This window comes from Sinocyclocheilus anshuiensis, unplaced genomic scaffold (assembly GCF_001515605.1).
Source record: "Sinocyclocheilus anshuiensis isolate Anshui unplaced genomic scaffold, SAMN03320099.WGS_v1.1 scaffold1278, whole genome shotgun sequence".
NCBI classification, from domain to species: domain Eukaryota; kingdom Metazoa; phylum Chordata; class Actinopteri; order Cypriniformes; family Cyprinidae; genus Sinocyclocheilus; species Sinocyclocheilus anshuiensis.
In genome coordinates, this window is record NW_015554153.1 from 35,906 (window position 1) to 55,379 (window position 19,474).

The 19,474-nt window shown below is 36.1% G+C and overlaps 2 protein-coding genes across 2 annotated transcripts in view; one reads left to right on the top strand and one right to left on the bottom strand.

Moving 5' to 3' along the window:
* LOC107670700 (melanophilin-like) overlaps positions 1–7,101 on the top strand; it is a 13,959-nt gene extending 6,858 nt beyond the window's left edge. The window contains exons 5-15 of the mRNA XM_016463390.1: positions 1,142–1,183; positions 2,064–2,128; positions 2,993–3,085; positions 3,640–3,808; positions 4,152–4,363; positions 4,457–4,555; positions 5,243–5,479; positions 5,624–5,770; positions 5,889–5,960; positions 6,158–6,197; positions 6,742–7,101. Coding sequence (XP_016318876.1) covers positions 1,142–1,183; positions 2,064–2,128; positions 2,993–3,085; positions 3,640–3,808; positions 4,152–4,363; positions 4,457–4,555; positions 5,243–5,479; positions 5,624–5,770; positions 5,889–5,960; positions 6,158–6,197; positions 6,742–6,785 — 1,220 coding nt within the window. The 3' untranslated portion in view covers positions 6,786–7,101. The remainder of the gene's footprint in view (positions 1–1,141; positions 1,184–2,063; positions 2,129–2,992; positions 3,086–3,639; positions 3,809–4,151; positions 4,364–4,456; positions 4,556–5,242; positions 5,480–5,623; positions 5,771–5,888; positions 5,961–6,157; positions 6,198–6,741) is intronic.
* A 1,627-nt stretch (positions 7,102–8,728) lies between these two features.
* On the bottom strand, positions 8,729–12,100 carry LOC107670698 (ribulose-phosphate 3-epimerase). The gene is made up of 6 exons (XM_016463385.1): positions 11,906–12,100; positions 10,728–10,807; positions 10,336–10,475; positions 9,756–9,890; positions 9,594–9,680; positions 8,729–9,503 (listed from the first exon to the last, which is right to left on the bottom strand). The coding sequence occupies exons 1-6, from the start codon at positions 12,025–12,027 to the stop codon at positions 9,381–9,383; spliced, it is 687 nt and encodes a 228-aa protein (XP_016318871.1). The 5' UTR covers positions 12,028–12,100; the 3' UTR covers positions 8,729–9,380.
* Positions 12,101–19,474: the final 7,374 nt, after the last annotated feature.

Below are 19,474 nucleotides of genomic sequence, written 5' to 3' on the forward strand. Positions count from 1 at the left end.
TTACATGACATGACATGACATGTGGCCAAGTATGGTGACCCATACTCAGAATTAGTGCTCTGCATTTATACCATCCTATGTGCACACACACCCGGAGCAGTGGGCATCCATTTATGTTGTGGCGCCCGGGGAGCAGTTGGGGGTTTGGTGCCTTGCTCAAGGGCACCTCAGTCGTGGTATTGAAGGTGGGAGAGAGCGCTGTACATTCACTCCCCCCACCTAAGTATGAGGATCGTTTGAGTTCATAGTTAGCTCATATACTACTCACACCGTGAGGATCACAGTGTGAGGATCGACTGAACTCACAATGAGCTCATATACTACTCACACCGTGAGGATCACAGTATGAGGATCGTTTGAGTTCATAGTTAGCTCATATACTACTCACATCGTGAGGATCACAGTGTGAGGATCGACTGAACTCACAATGAGCTCATATACTACTCACACCGTGAGGATCACAGTATGAGGATCGTGTGATGTCACTGTGATCATCGCATGATCTCACGTGTTGACTGGGATATAAAACAATTTTTGAAGCAATGTCTGACAGATGAATTACAGCAGGAATACTGAAGGCAGAGCTTAGAAGAGAGAGGTCCTCATAACTTTGAAGGATTTAGTGAGGGATCCAGAGGGAGTGAGGGAGAGAGAGAACTAGCTGGGCCAAATCATCCATGTGATTTACTCCTTTACACAGTCACATGTCTTATTTCTCTCTGTGCCTGGACCTGAGTGTGTCTCTTTTATCCAATTTTCAAGCCCTGTCTGTCCTAAATACAGAGGTCATTGAAGGAAAATTGTTGTTTGGGTCAAATGAGATGAACAATGTTCTGAAACAAAAAATAGCAAAAAGATGTTTTAATAATGTGCATAATATTTATCACAATATTAATAAATGCCAACAAACACCAACATGGTTGTTGGAATTGAAATTCCATTGAAATCTGGTGTGGTTTTTTTTGTGTGGTTTTTTTTTTTTTGAGGCAGTGTTAGCTTTAGTTGAAGCCACTGTTTAACCACTGTTCAACAGTGGTTGCCTCCTGCAACCAATCACAGCTTATTTTCTGTCTCTTGTCTTCTTATGTTTAACTTTTCATCTCTCGCTGTTCCTCCCTAACCCCCCATTTCCATTACTTAGAGCCTCGAGATGATGACACGCACAGCATGCCTGAAGTTCACAGTAAGTAAAAAAATTTAAAAAACATTTAAAAGTCCTGCTCCTTTGTGATATAGACATTTTGAACGCTGATGTCATGCAAGAATCTAAAGTAATCAGTGAATGTCTTTCATCTGTCCAAACAATACAGCAGCCATCTGCTCTCACATGTTCTTTGATTTAATAAGGCAAGGAACATGAAGAACAAAATGTCTGTGGAAGAAAAACATCTAACATAGCCATGAAAAGAACTGAACATAGAAGCATTGCCTAAAACATAGCTTTATAGTTATAAAAAGTATAATTTTTCATTAAATGTGGCATTTTCTTTACCAAAAAGAAAAATGTTACATTTTAAAATAGAAATATACAATACAATTAAAATTCATTTATAATGTTTTTAATTTCAAATAATAGCTGTAAACAATACAGTTATGTAACTTCACGATTATACAGTAGCTAACACTGCTTTACTATAACTATACTGCATTTTTGCTGGAAAATTGTGTCATGGGGCAAAACAAATAAGTTATTCATTTATAATTTACAACCCATTTTAAATAATGCTTTCAGGATTTAATTCGTTATTATAAATATTGTAGCTAAATCTCATTTATGTTAGCTATAGCTAGATAATGATAAACAACATATTTAAATAGTACTTTAGATTTGGACCCTGTCTATCTATCTGGCAGCTTCTACATTTGGAGCTATGAGAGAGAAAATTGTCGTAATTTTTACTGACAGGTCCAAGAGAACACGTTTAAAACCTCCACTAAATCAAACACATCATTTTGAATTTATATTAGTTAAAATGTGTTCGAACAGTCAGACTCAGTAATCATTATAGCGTCTCTTGTCTGAGATCAAAGATTCATGCTTGTAACTCTTGTCATCCACACAGCTGGTTCTCTGTATAGCCAGGAAGATGAGCAGTCTGATCGGGTCGACAGACGCCACTTCAGCCTGGTAATGTCCCTTAAAACGTCAGAAACTGATGTTATTAGGGTAAAGGGGAAACTAGAGGCTGGACCAGTGCATCAGTTTGTTAGCAGTTCTTTCAGTTAAACAGTAGTGTGAGATCGCCCTCTGGTGCTCAAATCTTATTTTAGTTTTAACAAATACATTTTGTTCAGTTAGGACTGGGTTCTCCCTTTTTCTTATTATATGATTTTGATTCCTCACATTGCCACCTGGAGGTGGTTTGAAGACTCACTTGTTTTCATTGGCCTATTAGGAATTATACTTTTTCCTATTGTATTTCCTATTTGTGTTTTTTCTTTCTGGTTGCAGTTTTTGTATTCCTAATTTTATGATGTTGTTTCTTACTGTAAAGCACTTTGGTCAGTCTAGTGGCTGTTTTAAATGTGCTATATAAATAAAGTAAACTTGAAACCACATGAAAACAGACTATAATTTTAGGCAGAATACCAGCTTGAAGGCTATGCTCAATCCTTGTCTAAATCTGTCTGTGACTCAATCCCTGTTTAGTTTTATAGGCCTCAGAGTATACAGGAAAGAGAATAGAGAACAGGACTGGGAAATGAATTGAACCTGCATGAGCACATTTACTACCCACTTTGCTTTAAATTTTAAAACAGGGTTTGGCAAAGTGTTTGTTTCCCTCCTGTAAAAAAAAAACAAAAAACATATATATATATATATATATATATATAATGAGAAAGTCAGTATGATATTTTATAGGTAAGCTACCTTTATTTAAAGTTATTAGATAGATAGATAGATAGATAGATAGATATTGGATGACACGGTTACTTTTTTGATATTTGGGTGCTAGAGAATTAAAAATAAACATTTTCTTTCTCCTTTAAGATGAGAAAAGGCAGAAGGCTACTCCCTGTTGATCCTCTTGATTTTAATCTAGGCGTTGAGAACTCTGCTTATTCTCGACCTCCCATACTTCTGGTTCGTATGTTTATGTTCTTACACATCTGATGTGAGAAATCAGCAAATGTTGTAAACATTTCATATGGCAAACACTGAAATACTGAAGCGTGCAAAGAAACATTACCCCAAAAAGTTCCTTCAATGGAATTACCAGCTGCTTTGAATTTTAAATTATCAGGACAAATGCATTAGATCGGCAATAAAGAATACACGGTTTGCAATGGTGTGAAAAATGTGGGATTTATCTACCCAGTGTGCTAAACAAATGATGCAAAGTGCTCCCACTGAGCATTTTCTGACTGCTAACAGTGATAAGACTGTGTGTTGAAATCTTGATTGTTTTCTCACTGAAGCAAATAATCACAAAATTAATCATGCCAGTGCTGTCATATCAGGGTTTGTTTATTTTTGTTTTCAGTACAGATTGTTACTGAATTGGTATACTAGACAATAATTCGTTTTAATTAAAATATTCTGAAAGTTTTGTTAACGCACATGATTTCAGGTATAAAGTCCATGCAATATGTGACATTTATTTATGTGTTTATTAATTTATTCCTTCCTTTTTAAAGTATTCAGGTAGCCAAGAGAAAGTAACCCAGAGTAAGGACTCAGTAACTGAAGACGGTTGGTCCACAACCTTTAAGCAGATCCTGGAGAATGGAACTCATGGTAGAGGTGATGAGATGAAGGACATGTTGCAAATCAGCCAGAGAAGTCTGGACAGACCCTCACATTTTGGTAAGATGTGCTGTCTGCTTCAAATTCCCTTACAGATTTCTGAGGATTTATATTTTTCCAAGACTCTGTAGAGGTGAATGGGTTTCCCCTTCAGGCCATCCCATGTTTTTTTCATACTGTCAGCAAGATTTAGGCTACCTTGTGCTGGGAATATAAACCTAACACACTATAAACACAATAATCACTGTTAGAAACACTACAAAATAATTACACTAATTAAACTGAATTCCTGACTTGACTAAATCCATACCAGGCTATTTAGATAGACTCGGAAATTCTTCTTTATTTCATTTCGGTATTTGCATCATAAAATAACAGTCAGTGTTTTGTTTGCACTCTGTAGATGACATCGCACCACATCTAGAACAGAGGATGACAAAATCTCGTTCCCTCTCCAAGATGAGCATCTCTTCAGCTGGCAGCTCTAACTATCACTTCCACCGTGAGCCTTCTTACAGCCTGGAAGACTCAGAGGATGATGATGAATCTGAGATGCACATCATATATAGTCCTGCCCCACATAGGGAGCACTCACCAGATGAGGTTCCTCCACAGGTAAAGTCAAAAAGTCATGACAAAACCTGTGGAAATTATGACTTCATGAAAATGTTCATGCAACAAATACATTTTGTATCTCTCTGACACTAGATTATTGAGCTCAACAAGCGTATGTCAGCAATCGAGACTCTTCTGAGCCGTTTGGAGCAGAAACTCATCTTGCCGGTAATTGGGGGATCAGCAGAACAAGTAAGTTTGAAGTAAATCTGGACAACCAGCAGGTTATTATTTTAGGTTTATAAATGAAATGCTTTAAATATGCTACTGTACAAAGGTTTGGGGTCTGTACGTTTTTGTTGTTGTTGAAAGAAATGTCTTACGCTCACCAAGATTGCATTTATTTGATCCAAAAATACAGTAAAAACTGTATAGTTGTGAAATATTATTCAGTGCCACGTGATCCTTCAGAAATCATTATAATACACCAATTTGGTGCTCAAGAAATATTTTTTATTATCAATGTTGAAAAAAGTTGTGCTGCCTTATTTCTTGCTGGATTCATTAGAAATATTCAAAATTTTAGGATTCAATAGAAAAGTCAAGAGAACAGCATTTCTTTGAGAATGTTTATAAAAGAATTTAAAAGTCTTTACTGTTTGATCAATTTAATGCATCTTTGCTGAATTAAAGTATTAATTTCTTCAAAAAACAAAACAACAACAACAACAACAACAAAAATCATCTTAGTGACCACAAACTTTTGAATGGTATATGAATAGTAATTTCACCCTGAAAAGGAGAAACATGTCATCAACATTCTGGATAAGTCCATAAAACGTAAATTAGCATCTCTGAAACACTTCTATCAATAGGACATATCGCATGAAGACCCTCCTGACTTTAAATCCTCATGTAGTTCTTCTACTCTCCCTTTAGGTGGAGCAGAAAGAGGAGGATCTGTCTCCAGCTGATTTAGAGGAGCTTGAGCTCAGGAAAAAGCTTGATGAACTTACTGAAAAAATAAGTGACAAAGGCTCGTCTGATGAGGAGGATGCGATGAGACCTTCAGAGGACTCTCCAAAGAAAGGGGCAGTTTATCATGCTCCAGCTATGAGAGGAGCTTCAGCTGGACCTGGGAATGTCAGACACGAATGGCCTCTCGAGGTTGAGTGGGTAAGAGTATGGAAACAGTCAGAATCTAGCACTAAAAGTACTGTTAAACATAAAGTGTGAATATTTATTCATATTTCTTACAAATAGTTTAACAGTCGTTTGGTTTGAACACACTCTTCTGATCTTTCTAATTGTATACTTCAGAAAGGAAAGCCAAGCGTACCTAAATCCTTAAAAAAGCAGAAGAGGGTAAGGTCCTTTGAGTTTAGCAACACAACCAGCTGTGAGCTGTCGCAACTGGAGGGTAAAGTTGCAATGGCAGTGGCCAGCGTCCAGAGCACTCAAAGTGGGGTATGCCACTCAGTCTAAACATTCAAATTTACTCCACATTCCTTCTTCCAACAGAGTCGCAAATCTCCATATCTTGCCTTAACTGTTTGTTAACCATTGCTCTTTTCTTCATGTAAAGGTTACAGACATTCAGAAAAGAATAGCTGCTTTGAGTGCTGCAGGGATGACGGTGGAGACGTCCCGCAGACTGGTATGTAGCAACCCAGCTGCTCAGAGTCACATATTCCTGTTTGGTTTTCCAGAAACCTGGCTGTACTGAAACTTTGAGGAAAAAAAATCTATTTTTGACACATTTTGAGCTAAATTCTGTTGCGTTTAAAACAGTATTTTGTGGCAAGTTCAGAAAGAGGCTAAATATAGTTTTCTGTTCTTCCCTTTTTCATTCAGACTCCTCAGCCATCAAGGACGTTGCAGGAATTTCCAATTAGTAAGTGCAAAGCTGTATACTGCATATTCAATAACGTGATGCTGGGTCATTTATATTTAACTCAATCATCTTTGTGTTGTATAAAAGCAATGAGCTAAGTTTGTTTTCCTGTTTTGCCACACAATTTTGTATAAATGTCTTTGCAATTATATAACAAAATATCAAACCAAATTCATGTATTTTAAACATTTATTTTAAGCAAAACATTTCACAAACGGCAATTTCTCTGGTATCAGATTATAAAATAATAGACGTATTGTTCAGAACTAAAACAAATAAGGATTGTTCCCAGATACACATCCCAATATTTGTAAACCACAATTAGACATTTAAACCTAGTTTTATTTCACAGTTCACAGTGATTTTAATGCATTAATCTGATAGCAATCAGATCCCTTGCTCAGCTTCTGGAACAAATCGATTACCCACATCCTTTGGTCATGAAAGGGCCTTGAATTGAATTGAATTGCTTAACAGGTTGCCTTTTCAGAAAGTCACCAAAAGCTGTTTACTACTAATAATGTTCTTTTTGCTTTCTCTGAAGGAGGCAGCAATGAAGCAAGATCTCTACGAAAGCTGGTCATGTGAAGCAATTTCAGCAAGCTAGCACACTTTCACTTATTTTTAGTAGGCCATGATGGTATACAAACTCACAGAACATTGACAGATTCACATAAGCATATTTCATATGTTAATAAATTCAGCTGCAAGGGTTTGTGGGACTCCCAGTTTAATAATATATTATTCATATTTGCTTTAATCTTTCATTAGATGAGTGTCAGATTATTCTGAAAAATGAGAGGCTCGCCTTGTAGCATTGCTGTTTCTTAGAATAGAACATTTCTATCATGCACACAATAGAAATTGTTTGTCTACATTACACTTATTAACTGTTGTCGTTTTGATAAAAACTCAATATTTATATTAAAATATAGTCAATATTTAATATCTTAATTCAGATTACTATGTAGTTTCTTTGGTATATTTTATGAAATATTGTATCTGATATATTTTTCATATATTAAGTGGGGTTTTTTTCTGCTAAATAAATATCTTTAAACTACACAATTTTCTTTTCAGCACCTTGTCTTCAATGTAAGTGATGTATCAATGAATCAGTCAGCACTGATACATTGTCAAAGCTCAATTGCAACATATGCTGGGTTATCCCATTCTCCATATCCAAATGATCACATAATTTGCATATTTAGTGTAAGGATGTTTGAGTACATGCAAGCTGTGCAGTCTTCACCCTCCACTAGAGGAGGTATAAATTGGTGGATCAGTCTATCAGTGGATCCAGATGAGAATATCCTCAACCTCTGAGAACGACTCAAGATTCTCCGAAGTTTTCTTATACTCACAGCTATGACAAGACTGTAAGACTACAAATCCTCTGAAAAACTGCTATCTTGAAGACACGTTTATGCTTCCTCTGCACTCAAGGATCATTTTAACTGACAGCTGAGGATCACAGAATAAGATACCAAGACATGAACAGCTTGCAACATCCTGTAAGTTTCAATATATTGTAATTTACAAAATATGGTGTAAGACTTTTACTCAAATATTTATTTCCAATTAAGAATCTTGTGAAATTAGCAGCCTCAAATTAACATTAAATTGCCAAAAAAAAAAACCGAATAATTATACTAATAATTTTTAATTAGTATAATTTTTATGATTTGTATAAATAAATGTGAACATAGAAACAAAAGTGGTAAGTGGAAAGCTTTTTTTTTTTTTTTACTGAATATGCTTCCGTTTGCCATTCATTCTTTCTTACAGGTGACATTTCTCTTTGTCTAGTGACGGACACAAAGCCATGGCTGTAAATCTGTGTGCTTTGCTCTGTATCCTTATGCTGTTAGCATGTTTTACGCAGCAAAAACCTCATGATCTACCATCGCGCTCAATGGAGACAAGAGGTACAATTTTACTGAAAAACTAAATGTAAAATTTAACACGCCTTTCAATTATGACTACAAAATATCAGATACATAATACTTCATATTCATAATACCATTATTTTTCTGTAGATCCAAACATTGATACAGTGTGGTATAAAGGCAGAGGAATACGACCTCTTGGGAGATTTGGCCGAAGAATGGCACAAAAAGGTGAAGGATCATATTTTGGAAGGCACAGGTTCTGCTATCCTGAGGGCCTGGCTGTGGACTGACAATTAACATAAATTGATCTGCATCTGTTCTGTGAGAACTTATTTCAATACCTCTTTAACTCCAATACATTTCATTTCAAAATTACACACATTAATAAATGGGTTAAACCACTTTTCTTCTGTACTGAGACATACATCTGAGTGAAACAAATTAGTGAAAAAGAAAAAAAATGTAGTTGATTAGATGGAAGCAGATCTGAATGAAAAAAAACATGGCTTAGATGAATCGTTCAAAATGAGATGGCATCCATTTAGAAAAGAGATTTCATTTCATACTTTAAAACGTGTCATTGTATCTGTTTAGATGATAAACTGTTAACAGATGTAGATTTACTTGGTGACTTCAGCGTCTGAAACATCTTGTTGTGTTAATGCTACGCTCAGTAGGATTTCATTAGAGAGAAAAAAAAACAGACAAATAATACCACAGGTCTCTTCATTTATACTTTTATAATTTCAGTGTTTTAGAAACAGGCTGGTGGAATGTTGAAAAAAAAAAAGTCAATTCATTTAAACTATCATAATCTGCAGCAAATGAGTAGTACAGTATGTAGAGCTTATGCAGCTTAGTTCCAATGTCATTCTTTAACCAACAAACCCGATAACACTGAAATGTTGGAAGTAGTTATCAGCAGCAGCTTTCTCAATTTGTTGTCACTGTAACTGATACTATGACAAACAATAAATGTGATTAATCAAACCAAATGAGGTTAATTAAGAGGGGAATGGTCAGATGTAGATAGAATCTGCTTGAAGTTCTCAAAAGGCCATATGCATTTGAAAACTCCAGATGAATCCAAAATGAGTCTTGGCAAAGGCAGTTCTTCTGGTCTGGAGATGTGCAAACGCACCTTCAGCGCATCCAGCAATGGGTCATGTCCGTTCACAAGCACCACTGAGCATTCCATAACAAATGTATACATTAGAACAGACTCTTAGAATCTGTAGAACTGACTTTCAGTGGTGGCAGAAAACAGACTTGAGTTAAGAACTCAAAATGCTCAGCGGTCCAAAGAACGTTTCTGGATCGCTTCAATAACAACGTTTTTGAGGAGGGCGATTACAGAACGAGGGTCATCACTGCTCACCACAGCACTGCCCGATACGATCATGTTGGCTCCAGCCTAGAAATGTCGGAGAAATTAATAAAGACGAGTAAAACACTTCTTCAAATAATCTCTAATGAATATGTGTGCAGTAAAGGACAGCTATACCTCGGCACATCTGTGGATGCTGTCTGGACCGACTCCTCCATCCACTTCAATGTCCAGAGAAGGGAACTGACTCCTGAGCCAGCTCACCTGTGGACACACCAGCATCTTTAGTGTGTTGTCTGAGGAATCTAAATGAGACTAAAAGATTGTACACTTGCGTACCTTTGGCATCATATCTTCCATAAACTTCTGACCACCAAAGCCAGGCTCTACAGTCATGACAAGAGCCATATCAATCTGTCCAGCCCATGGTGCCAATTCCTCAACAGTTGTTCCAGGTTTAATGGCAAGACCAACCTGCATCAAAAACATGCATGAAAAACATGCAAGACTGTTGCTACAATTTATACTATACGCAATTCTAGGTAGTTCACAAATATAAGATTTTTATCAAAATAAGAGTTTGCTGACACCTCCTTTAAACCAGTAAAATTCCTTCTGTTCTGCTCAAATGAAATTATCACAAGTCTTAGCCTCAGTTTAATTTATGCAACTTATAACATGCGTTACGAAAAAAAAAATCCTTTGTTAGTCAGCAGAGGGCGCCATAAGGTCATAGCAGTCAAAGCCGCAAAACATCTGCCTATAATATAAACAAAAATATGCTAAAAAAATAAATTAAATGAATAAAATAATTTAATTCATATTTTTATATGATATGCTTTCTCTATATTTTACGTGCTTTACGTTGGTAAGCGCGTTAATCATTATATATATACAAAATTGGCTGTTTTGCACAGACCTTCATGCCGCTCTCCCTGATTTCCTTGATGAGGTTGCCAGGGTTGGTAGTGGCTTCTAGATGGAAAGTGTACTGACTGGCTCCTGCTGCTGCCATGGGCTTCACCCACTGCTCTGGCCTGGATACCATCATATGCATGTCTGTAATAAGGCAAAGGGTAAGCAAAGCCTTCAAACCTACACAGAGCAAACACTGCAATGTTTTACTTAGCTGGTTTATCCTAGACGCAATGTTTATTTAGGAATACAGAAAGAGAGTGAAAACATGAAAGAACCCACTGTGTCTACTTTAGCAGATTACTAACAAAACTGTCCCAAAGAAGAGGGCCAGATTATTTGCACCTCAAATGAAACAAATTAGAGTAGATGCAATTTTACAATGACTAAACTCACCAAAAAATGGATCAGGTCCGATACTGTGTCGTAAACATTCCACCATAGGATGCCCAAATGTGATGTTCGGAACAAAATGCCTTAAGTAAATTTAAAGATGAAGGAAAGAGATTGAAGAAAGAAGAGTTAGATGTCTTCTGACACGCAACTCATCAACTTTTATCACCTCCTGTATATGTGTCACTTCAAATTAATATGGTACAAAATAGGACCTGAACTCAAAATTAAATAGACACCATGCAGAATGGATAACAGAGTTGCAAAATGTATAGCCTAAATTAGTAGTCACATAAGGGGCAATGTAGTTTGGGACCAAAACTATATACTCTGTTCAGAAGTTTGGGGTCAGTAAGATTTTAGTTTTTTTGTGAAAAGGTAGTAATTTTTTTTCAGCAAGGATGCATTAATTTGATTAAAAGTCACAGTAAAAACATTTATAATTTTACAAAAGATTTTTATTTTAAATAAATGCTGTTCTTTTGAACTTTCTATTCATCAGATTATCACCCCTCACACCCCTTAAAAAATCCTGACAAAAATATTAAGCAGCACAACTGTTTTCAACATTGATGATAATAATAATAAAAAGAGCACCAAATCAGCATATTAGAATGAATTCTAAAGAATCATGTGACACTGAAGTCTGGAGTAATGACTGCTGAAAATGCAGCTTTGCATCACATGGATAACTTACACAACATTTTAAATTGTAATAATATTTCACACACATACTGTCTTCTGTATTTTTTATGCGGCCTTGGTGAGCTTAAGAGACTTCTTTCAAAAACATTTAAAAAAAACTGCAAAACCCAAACTTTTACATTGTAGCATATATACATTTCATACAATAATTTGGGTGAACAGTCTGAATGCTTGCTTGACTGATCCAGTCAACACTTAACTTTGTGTAAAAATGTAAAAAGGGAAATAAGATAATTGTCTCACTGCAGTGCCAAGCTGTGAATGACTTCTTGTAACATTCCTCAAAATTGTGACACAGCGTGGGTGAATTCATGTTGTATCATTCCTGTGCCACAATGTGGGATAACTAAATGTTCTTGGTAAAAGACTTGAGTAATTATGGTATTGGTTCTCTGGGCCATATGATCGCTATGAATGCCTGCATGTCAACATTGGGTGAGAAAATTAGATGGAGAATTGCAAACTTTATTCCTCACCCATCCATAACGTCAAGGTGCAAATAATCAGCACCGCACTCCATCATTCGCTCACATTCCCTCCCGAGCTGCGACAGATCGCTGCTCAAAACAGACGGTCCTATTTTCGCCGAGTACGCCATGCTGCCGCTGCCTCTGCCTCTGCCTCTGCCACTGCTGCACACTTCCGCTTTCACACACGCCTTTCAAAACAAAAGTCATGCGTCCTGTCATTATCGCCAAGAGGTGGCGCGATTTGAAAATAAGAAAACCTTCTGATATCTGCACCTAAAAGACCCAAATCATTTGACACTGATGATGTATCTTATTATCTATCTTATACTGACCTTACTGTTCTGGAAGCTTAGGTTACTGATTTCATTAAGTGTGTGTTTGAGTAGGCCTACACCTGGCAGATAAAGATCTCATTTAATTTCTGAAATGTTTCATAATTCTGTAACCAAAAAGGATTTAAATAATGTAAAAACAAAATGTTGTTGTCAATTAGTTTGTTAGCTTGTTAAAACATCACAATACACATCATTTTCCTCTCAAAGATAGTGAAACCAAAGGTGTGGTTTATAATTCACCACAGGTGTTCTGCAAGTAGTTGGACATTTCACATAAACATATCATTGTTCATTTGTAATTGAAAAAGAATATTTGGATGTTTTGGTGATGTGAATGAAATACCTACAGTGAAGTGAACAAAAGCTCAGGTTTCCTTGATCTGCAGGGTGTGCAGATGCTTTAATTTCATGTTAAATCATTTAAGCAGAGCTTTAACAAATATTTACCATATAAGATGAATCCGGCATTATAAGCTTCCCATTACATGTTAAAGGAGTCATATGATGCTGCTAAAAAGAACATTATTTTGTGTATTTGGTGTAATGAAATGTGTTTATGCGGTTTAAAGTTTAAAAAACACATTATTTTCCACATACTGTACATGACTTTAGTCTTTGCAACTTTACAGATCTTCTTTATGCACCAAGAGCTTGTAACACTCCAAAGAGAAAGGAAAAACTGAAATAGCATCATATGACCCCTTTAAGGTTTGATTTATGTTGATATTAATTAGGCTTACAGCTTTCACTGATGTATAGTGGCTCTGATTAGCTTGACTGTTTACAAAAGGACATCCTGAAAGCCTCTCCTTTCCGATCCTTTGAGTCTGGCTGATAACTCGGCCTGTGACGGATATGTCCTTTTCCCATCTCCTCCTCCACCGTCCTTCCATCTCCACAGAGGTAAACAGCTTCAATTGTCCGTAGAATTGTTTGTCTTCCTGAACTGTTTTTTGTTCTCGGTTCGGGATGCTGTTTAAAAGAGAGAGAAGCTGACATTGTTAAATAAACCAGCGGTGTTCAAGAAGCATTTCACCTATTTTCACATTTATGAGCTCAAACAGACCTTACACATTCAAAAGAAATCCTCTGCATAAACCACTGATCTATAATAGAGAACTGGATTGCTCATGATGTCATGAAAGTGAAGCCGTCATTATATGTAGATCAGTGGCATAAACCCATTTGAGCTTAAAAAATGAGAACATGTGAATCTGAGAAACAAAAGCATTTGTACAAAAAAAAGAAAAAGAAAGCACAAAGGTGGGCTTTCAGGAAATATTATATATAACACTCCATTTCCATTTTTTATTTATTTATTGCCAGATAGTATCAATATGTAACATTTATCACCCCATATAAGCACAATTATACAGTTTGTGGAAAACTTGTATATGTACAAGTTCCATATGATGGAAAACTATGCACCAATTGTGTGAAAATATATGGAACAATAAACAGAATAAGCATCTGTCTAAAGTTTGACCCAAAGCCAGAGATCCCAAACTGGTCCATGATGAACATTAATTTGCCATGATATATCACAAGAGAAGGGGAAAGTAGGGAACATGTTTCCTTTTGTTTTAACACTTTTAGTTTTATATAATGGCATAGTGGGATTATAAGTGAATTTGATTTTTGTAAATTTTAATCAAATAGAATTGGATAACGCGCAACATTTACTTTAGGGCCATGGCCCACAGTCAAGTTTGATTTTTGGGCACTTGTGTCATAGACAGGTCAATATCTGCTCATTTAACTTTCTCATTTAATAACAATAATTCTGTGTAGCACAAAATGTTGATTTTTTTTTCTTTTCTTTTTTTTTTTTTTTTGTCGAGAGCACCATCTAAAATCTTTTGGTTTCTGCTATGTACAGTATCTGCAGGGAATGATGGTGTACATTGCCTCTGGGAATAGACTTGGCTTCTATCTCTTTCCTACAGGCTCTGACGTGAGAAACACTGTCTCAGCTGCATTCCTCTGATTTCTCATATTATTGGACAGCAGTAGATCTCTGAGCCAACAGAAGAAACAGATGGTAAAAAAATGAGAATGTAGGATGGGTTTACAAAGTTACATTATTCTCAGTTTTTGCTGCAAGATATCATCATAACAAAAGAAAAACAGACTAAATACTAAAATGAGTATTCCCTAAAAACAGAAATCTTGTTCATTTATCTTCTGCTAAAGCCTGTATAGAACAATTCCGTTTGTTTAGTCTTACATTCCTGTGGTATTAACACAACAAACCAGAGCTTTTATAAGATGAGACAGGGGTCAAGTCTACATACATTTCTGCTCTTTGGCAGATACAGTGGAACATAACATTTCCATATGCTTCTGTGTTTCTTGCAATCATTATAAATACTATTATACTAATAATATTTATTATATGCTTAATATTAAATGTATGTGCTGCCACTGAATACTTTATATAACAGACAGAGTATCGTGATATAATAAAAAGTAGTGCTTTTAAAGCAGCAGCTGATAAAACTTCTTGAGATTTAATGAACAATGTTCTCTTGTCGTCAAATCTGCAGACGTATGCTTGTAGCTGTAGGCAGACTTTCTGTTTGGTTAGTATTGTGGTGCTGTGGTTTGGATCATGTTCCTCATGGTGAGTTTACCTGTCATGCTATGCTGCAGTGAGGAATGATACCTCCAGGGAGTCTGCAGTCACCTGTTTGTTTATTGATGTAAATGGAGCTGGGTACTAAACAGGCCAAATGAAACAGTCAATGTTTTAGTACAGGAAAGGACCAACTAATGTGAAAAGACCATTAAGGTTGATAAATGTGTTGGCAGAAAACAAACAAACAATCTATTCTAATGAATATATCCAATATGTAAATGAGTTGTGTGGGTTTAGATGAATGTAATAACAAAACAATCAAATAATTCCTATTATTTAGCTGGTAACACTTTAGGGACCAATTCTCACTATTATCTAGTTGCTATTAGTATGCATATTACTAGCATATAAAAAACAACACTTTGGTTTGGGGTAAAGTTGACATTATTTACATGATTCAAGTTTCTTTGAAATATACCAGTTTGAAGTGCTTGTATGAGAGTTTGCAGGGTCACAGAGTTAATGACATTGCTAGAGAAAGCATAGATGCATTAAAGTATCTACTGGAGGAAGTCCAATGTCAATGTGACATAAAATGTCAATAAAAAGATGATTCTTTAATGCTGAAGTTTCTATTGTGGATCAACCTTTTTACTTTGCTAAATCACAGAGATGCATTGGGTCTTTGTCTGATTCAGGGATCCGCTTTGGGACACATGGACATGTGGATGAATAGAAAGAATAGTGGGTGGGAAAAACCTGCTTCCCTGGTTTACTAATCAAGCTACAGTTTCCGTGTGAAACACAATCCTATACATATTTGATTCAGCATATTGTATGAGCTGATGTTTGTGGTGAATGTGAAAAGGGATAGAGGATTGTTCTGCTCCCTTTACCAAAGCAGACCAGAGGTTCCCGTGGGAATTTATGCTGGGTCCATAGGAGAAAATCTGACATTTCAGGGATGTGAAAACAAGACTCTGTGCCCATCTACACACACACTTATCTACCTCTAGAGAGAAACTTGACTCTCACTGACTTCTCCTTGACTGTGGGGTCAGTTATTCATCACTTAATGAATGCTTTTTGTCCAAAAAATTGTCTTGCTTAAGGTCGCAATGATAGAGGAACTGAGAAATTCTCGATTTCATACATCTCTCCCCTTCCAGGGTTTAAAATAAGAACCAACCTAGACATTTTAACTGTGCCACCACCCAATTAAGAAGAAATAGAAGTTCATCATTCTGTGGAGAGAACAGACAGAATGTATTATTCACAAAACAATAATATATTTGTCATATGCCTAATGACTCTGAAGTCCCCTATTGAATTTACTGTCTACTTTAGAACTGTAGGCACGTATTATCTCTAGAATCCTTATAGGGGTTGAATGTTTCTGCATGAAAAAACATGTGATGATGTGTTTGGCTAGAGCCCAAGTGACAACATTAGGTCATTGATACTTTGTGAGTCAAATTAGAGTAAAAGATGATCTGTTCTTTAAAAAGAAATTTCTATTTGGTTTTTACTCTTACATAACCACAGTTTGTGACCCATCTCCTTCTGACTAGTGATAGTAAGTGACAAACTCTAGAATATAAATGTATTTGACACCAACAGGTTGAGAAGCTAAAGCTTTTAGCATAAAAGCAAAAAAGTAAAATTTCAGGATGTAGTAGAGATGACAAGTAGACTGCAGTGAACTTGGCCAGTCAGTCACAGTCCTTCTGAACATTAATTGTTTTCCTTTGAATAGTGGTTCAGCTGTAGTTCACTGTCACATATCCACATCTTATGAATGATGTAACTGTACATGTGTGGACTCACCAATTGATATCTGTATATCTGTTAAGGTAATAAAGAGAAGGTTGAAAAGGATTCAGCCGTAACGAAAGCATGGAAGAAATAAAATGAGATGTCCTTTCCAGTCATCCTTACCAAATACTGTATCTGTTCAGGTTCCTACAAAAACATTCTGACTGAGGAAACTTTTGAGAAGCTGGGACAGTTTTAGCTTTTTTTGGCAGTTTTTCAATATTTAATTGTCACAGTAGCTCACCAATGGCATGGCAGTAATGTGAGACATCAATATTTGTAAAGGAAAAGTGAAAAGAGAGAACAATACCTCAGGGTTGTGGCCTTGACACCAGCAGTTAGTGTGGAGGCTATTGTGGGGAATTGTCAGAAAGTTTGACTTAAAAAAACTGCCACAACTGTCACTATTAATAAAGTTCAAGTTTTAATCTCCTTGTGTCCATTTCATGTAGTTTGAATCTTTAATAATTTGCAAGTGTAATGTAACTGCAGCTTGTTAGATGCATCCTGCAGCATCTCTCTTTCATTCAACTGCCTAAAACCTATAAAACTGCTCAAGAACCCTTTAAACTATATAGTCAGCAACTCTGCAAAGAGCTACATGGGACCACCCAACTCTTAAGAGACAATATCTATCATTCATCTGTACACCAAAAAATCCTGGAAGGCATTTATAAGCCATGGGTGCCCTCAGGAAATTGCTATGGGTTATTTGAATAGGTTTTCAAATTTGGAGTAAAATAACGTTTAATTAAAATGTTTTCTTGCAACATAACAATCATACCTCAAATGTGAATTTTGATACCACTGAGTATGTTAAAAACACAAGTTGCTTACAAGTTGCTGCAGCACATAACTACAAGTTACAACTACCACAAGAATGTGACTTTGCATGTGTGTGACGAACATTGTAAAAACAAGTTGTCATCAGCAGTATTAAATGAGATGTAAACATACCTAAATCTGCCATACATAAAACATATTCAAAACATTTGCCATGTTTATGGTGAATTTACAAATGAATGGATGTAATCAGATTTTATAATGTGACATTTATTATGTCATGGAAAAGTACGAGAACTGACATCAAACAACAATGTCAGAAAGCAGAACCTTTCCTTGTCAGTTCCTGCTGAAGAATCAAAGGCTCTGTAATGACACTGAAGTCATATTGTGTTTTCATGAAGAGATACTGCAACTGAGGAATCCAGGACTGACATGAAATATAGATTAGACAAATTTGGTCCTGACAGAGAAATATAAACACTTATTACACTAGAGATGAAGAATGTGAATACGTGATTGTGTGTTTATGTTGGACACATGCATCTTAGCATGTGTCATGTAATGTATGTGCTTGGGGTGTGTGTCCGTTCTAGAGTTTTGTGGTGTTTTGATAAAGTTTGTTTGCAGGATCTATACTGCAGCATTTAGACGCAAAATTCACAAACAGTATCAGCTAACTCAAAGACAAATCTTTTTAGCTTTTTTGTAAAACCAACATACAGAAATACCGGCTGTTCACATTACACGCCATTCTGGGCTGTTCATTCAGCCGGCATGAACCAGAGGCTCTGCCTTGTTCTCAAATCCCTTTTGGAGCACCAGCCAAACCACAGGAGGAGACTAAAATGAAAAACAATATTTGTCTTCTGAAGACTGATTCTGCAAGCAGAAATATAATGAAGAGCTAAGACGAAATAACAGAGGTCTACATGACAACTGATACTAGTAATATTGTTGTTGTACAATATTAAGTTCCTATATTATATTTATTATATTATATTATATTATATTATTAGACATTGCCTTACTGTCTAGGTCAATGTATTTTTCTAAATACAACAAGGTTATGTCTTCATGGTCTCTGGAAAAAGTTTGTTTCTCTATATTCTTGTGAAATGCTTCCTGCTGTGATGCATTTAAACCAGGTGTGGCGAACTCTGGCCCTGGAGAGCTGCACAGTTCCAACCCTAATTAAAACTCACCTGCCTGTAGCTTCCTAGTAACCCTTCAGACCTTGATTAGCTTGTTCAGGAGTGTTTGATTAGGGTTGAAGCAAAACTCTGCAGGACTGTGGCTCTCCAGGACCGACGTTCGCCACGCCTGATTTAAACCTTTAGTCTCAGCACTGTTCAAATTCGCTATTCGCTGTCTTTGCTGTTGGGCAGTGGGCAGCCTGAGGCCCTGTATAAAACTGCTGTGAGTCATGACCTGTTTCAAACTGGTGGTCTCTTTTCTCTTTTCTTTGTGAGTTTAATACAGTCACAGCCTACATTCATGACAATGTTGTGTTTGAAAGAATACATTTTTATGAAGTGTTGTTTTTATGACTTTTGAAGTTTTTGAACTTTTGACTGTGTTGTGTAAGTGCATAACAGTTTTGTTGTGTTGTGGTGTCATTTTCCAGACATGAACACTTTGAACATGACAAAATAAATTAATAGCTGCCGAGAAAGACACAGGGGAAGTTTGTGATGTTTAATGTGTCACATTATGACTGGTGTGAGAACGGAATTAACAGATTAGAGACTAACTGAATCCACTGAATCCAAAGAAGAGTTAATCAACTAAACTGCTAATTATGGGAAAACTCTTCAACTATACAACAATAATCTTCTTTGATGCTCAAAAGTGTGGAACATACTGAATGAATTAGTTAGACTTTGTGTTTAATCCATAATCATGCTGTGGTTCTTTATGAAAGATAAAACGATTAAAAACTTTGGAACAATAATATTGCATTGTTTTTTTTTGTTTGTTTTTTTTAACTTTATGCAGCCAGCCGCGCTTTCATAATATATCGGGGTTTTTTTTTTTTTTTTTTTTAAGAATCATAAAAAACTT

Bases quoted from the DNA above. Each gene is read 5' to 3' on its own strand.
- LOC107670698 (XM_016463385.1), bottom strand. From the start codon at position 12,027: ATGGCGTACTCGGCGAAAATAGGACCGTCTGTTTTGAGCAGCGATCTG. The intron at 9,681-9,755 runs GTACGCAAGTGT...GTGTGTCCACAG, and splicing joins TGGAAGATATGATGCCAAAG to GTGAGCTGGCTCAGGAGTCA. The intron at 9,504-9,593 runs GTATAGCTGTCC...CGACATTTCTAG, and splicing joins GCATCCACAGATGTGCCGAG to GCTGGAGCCAACATGATCGT.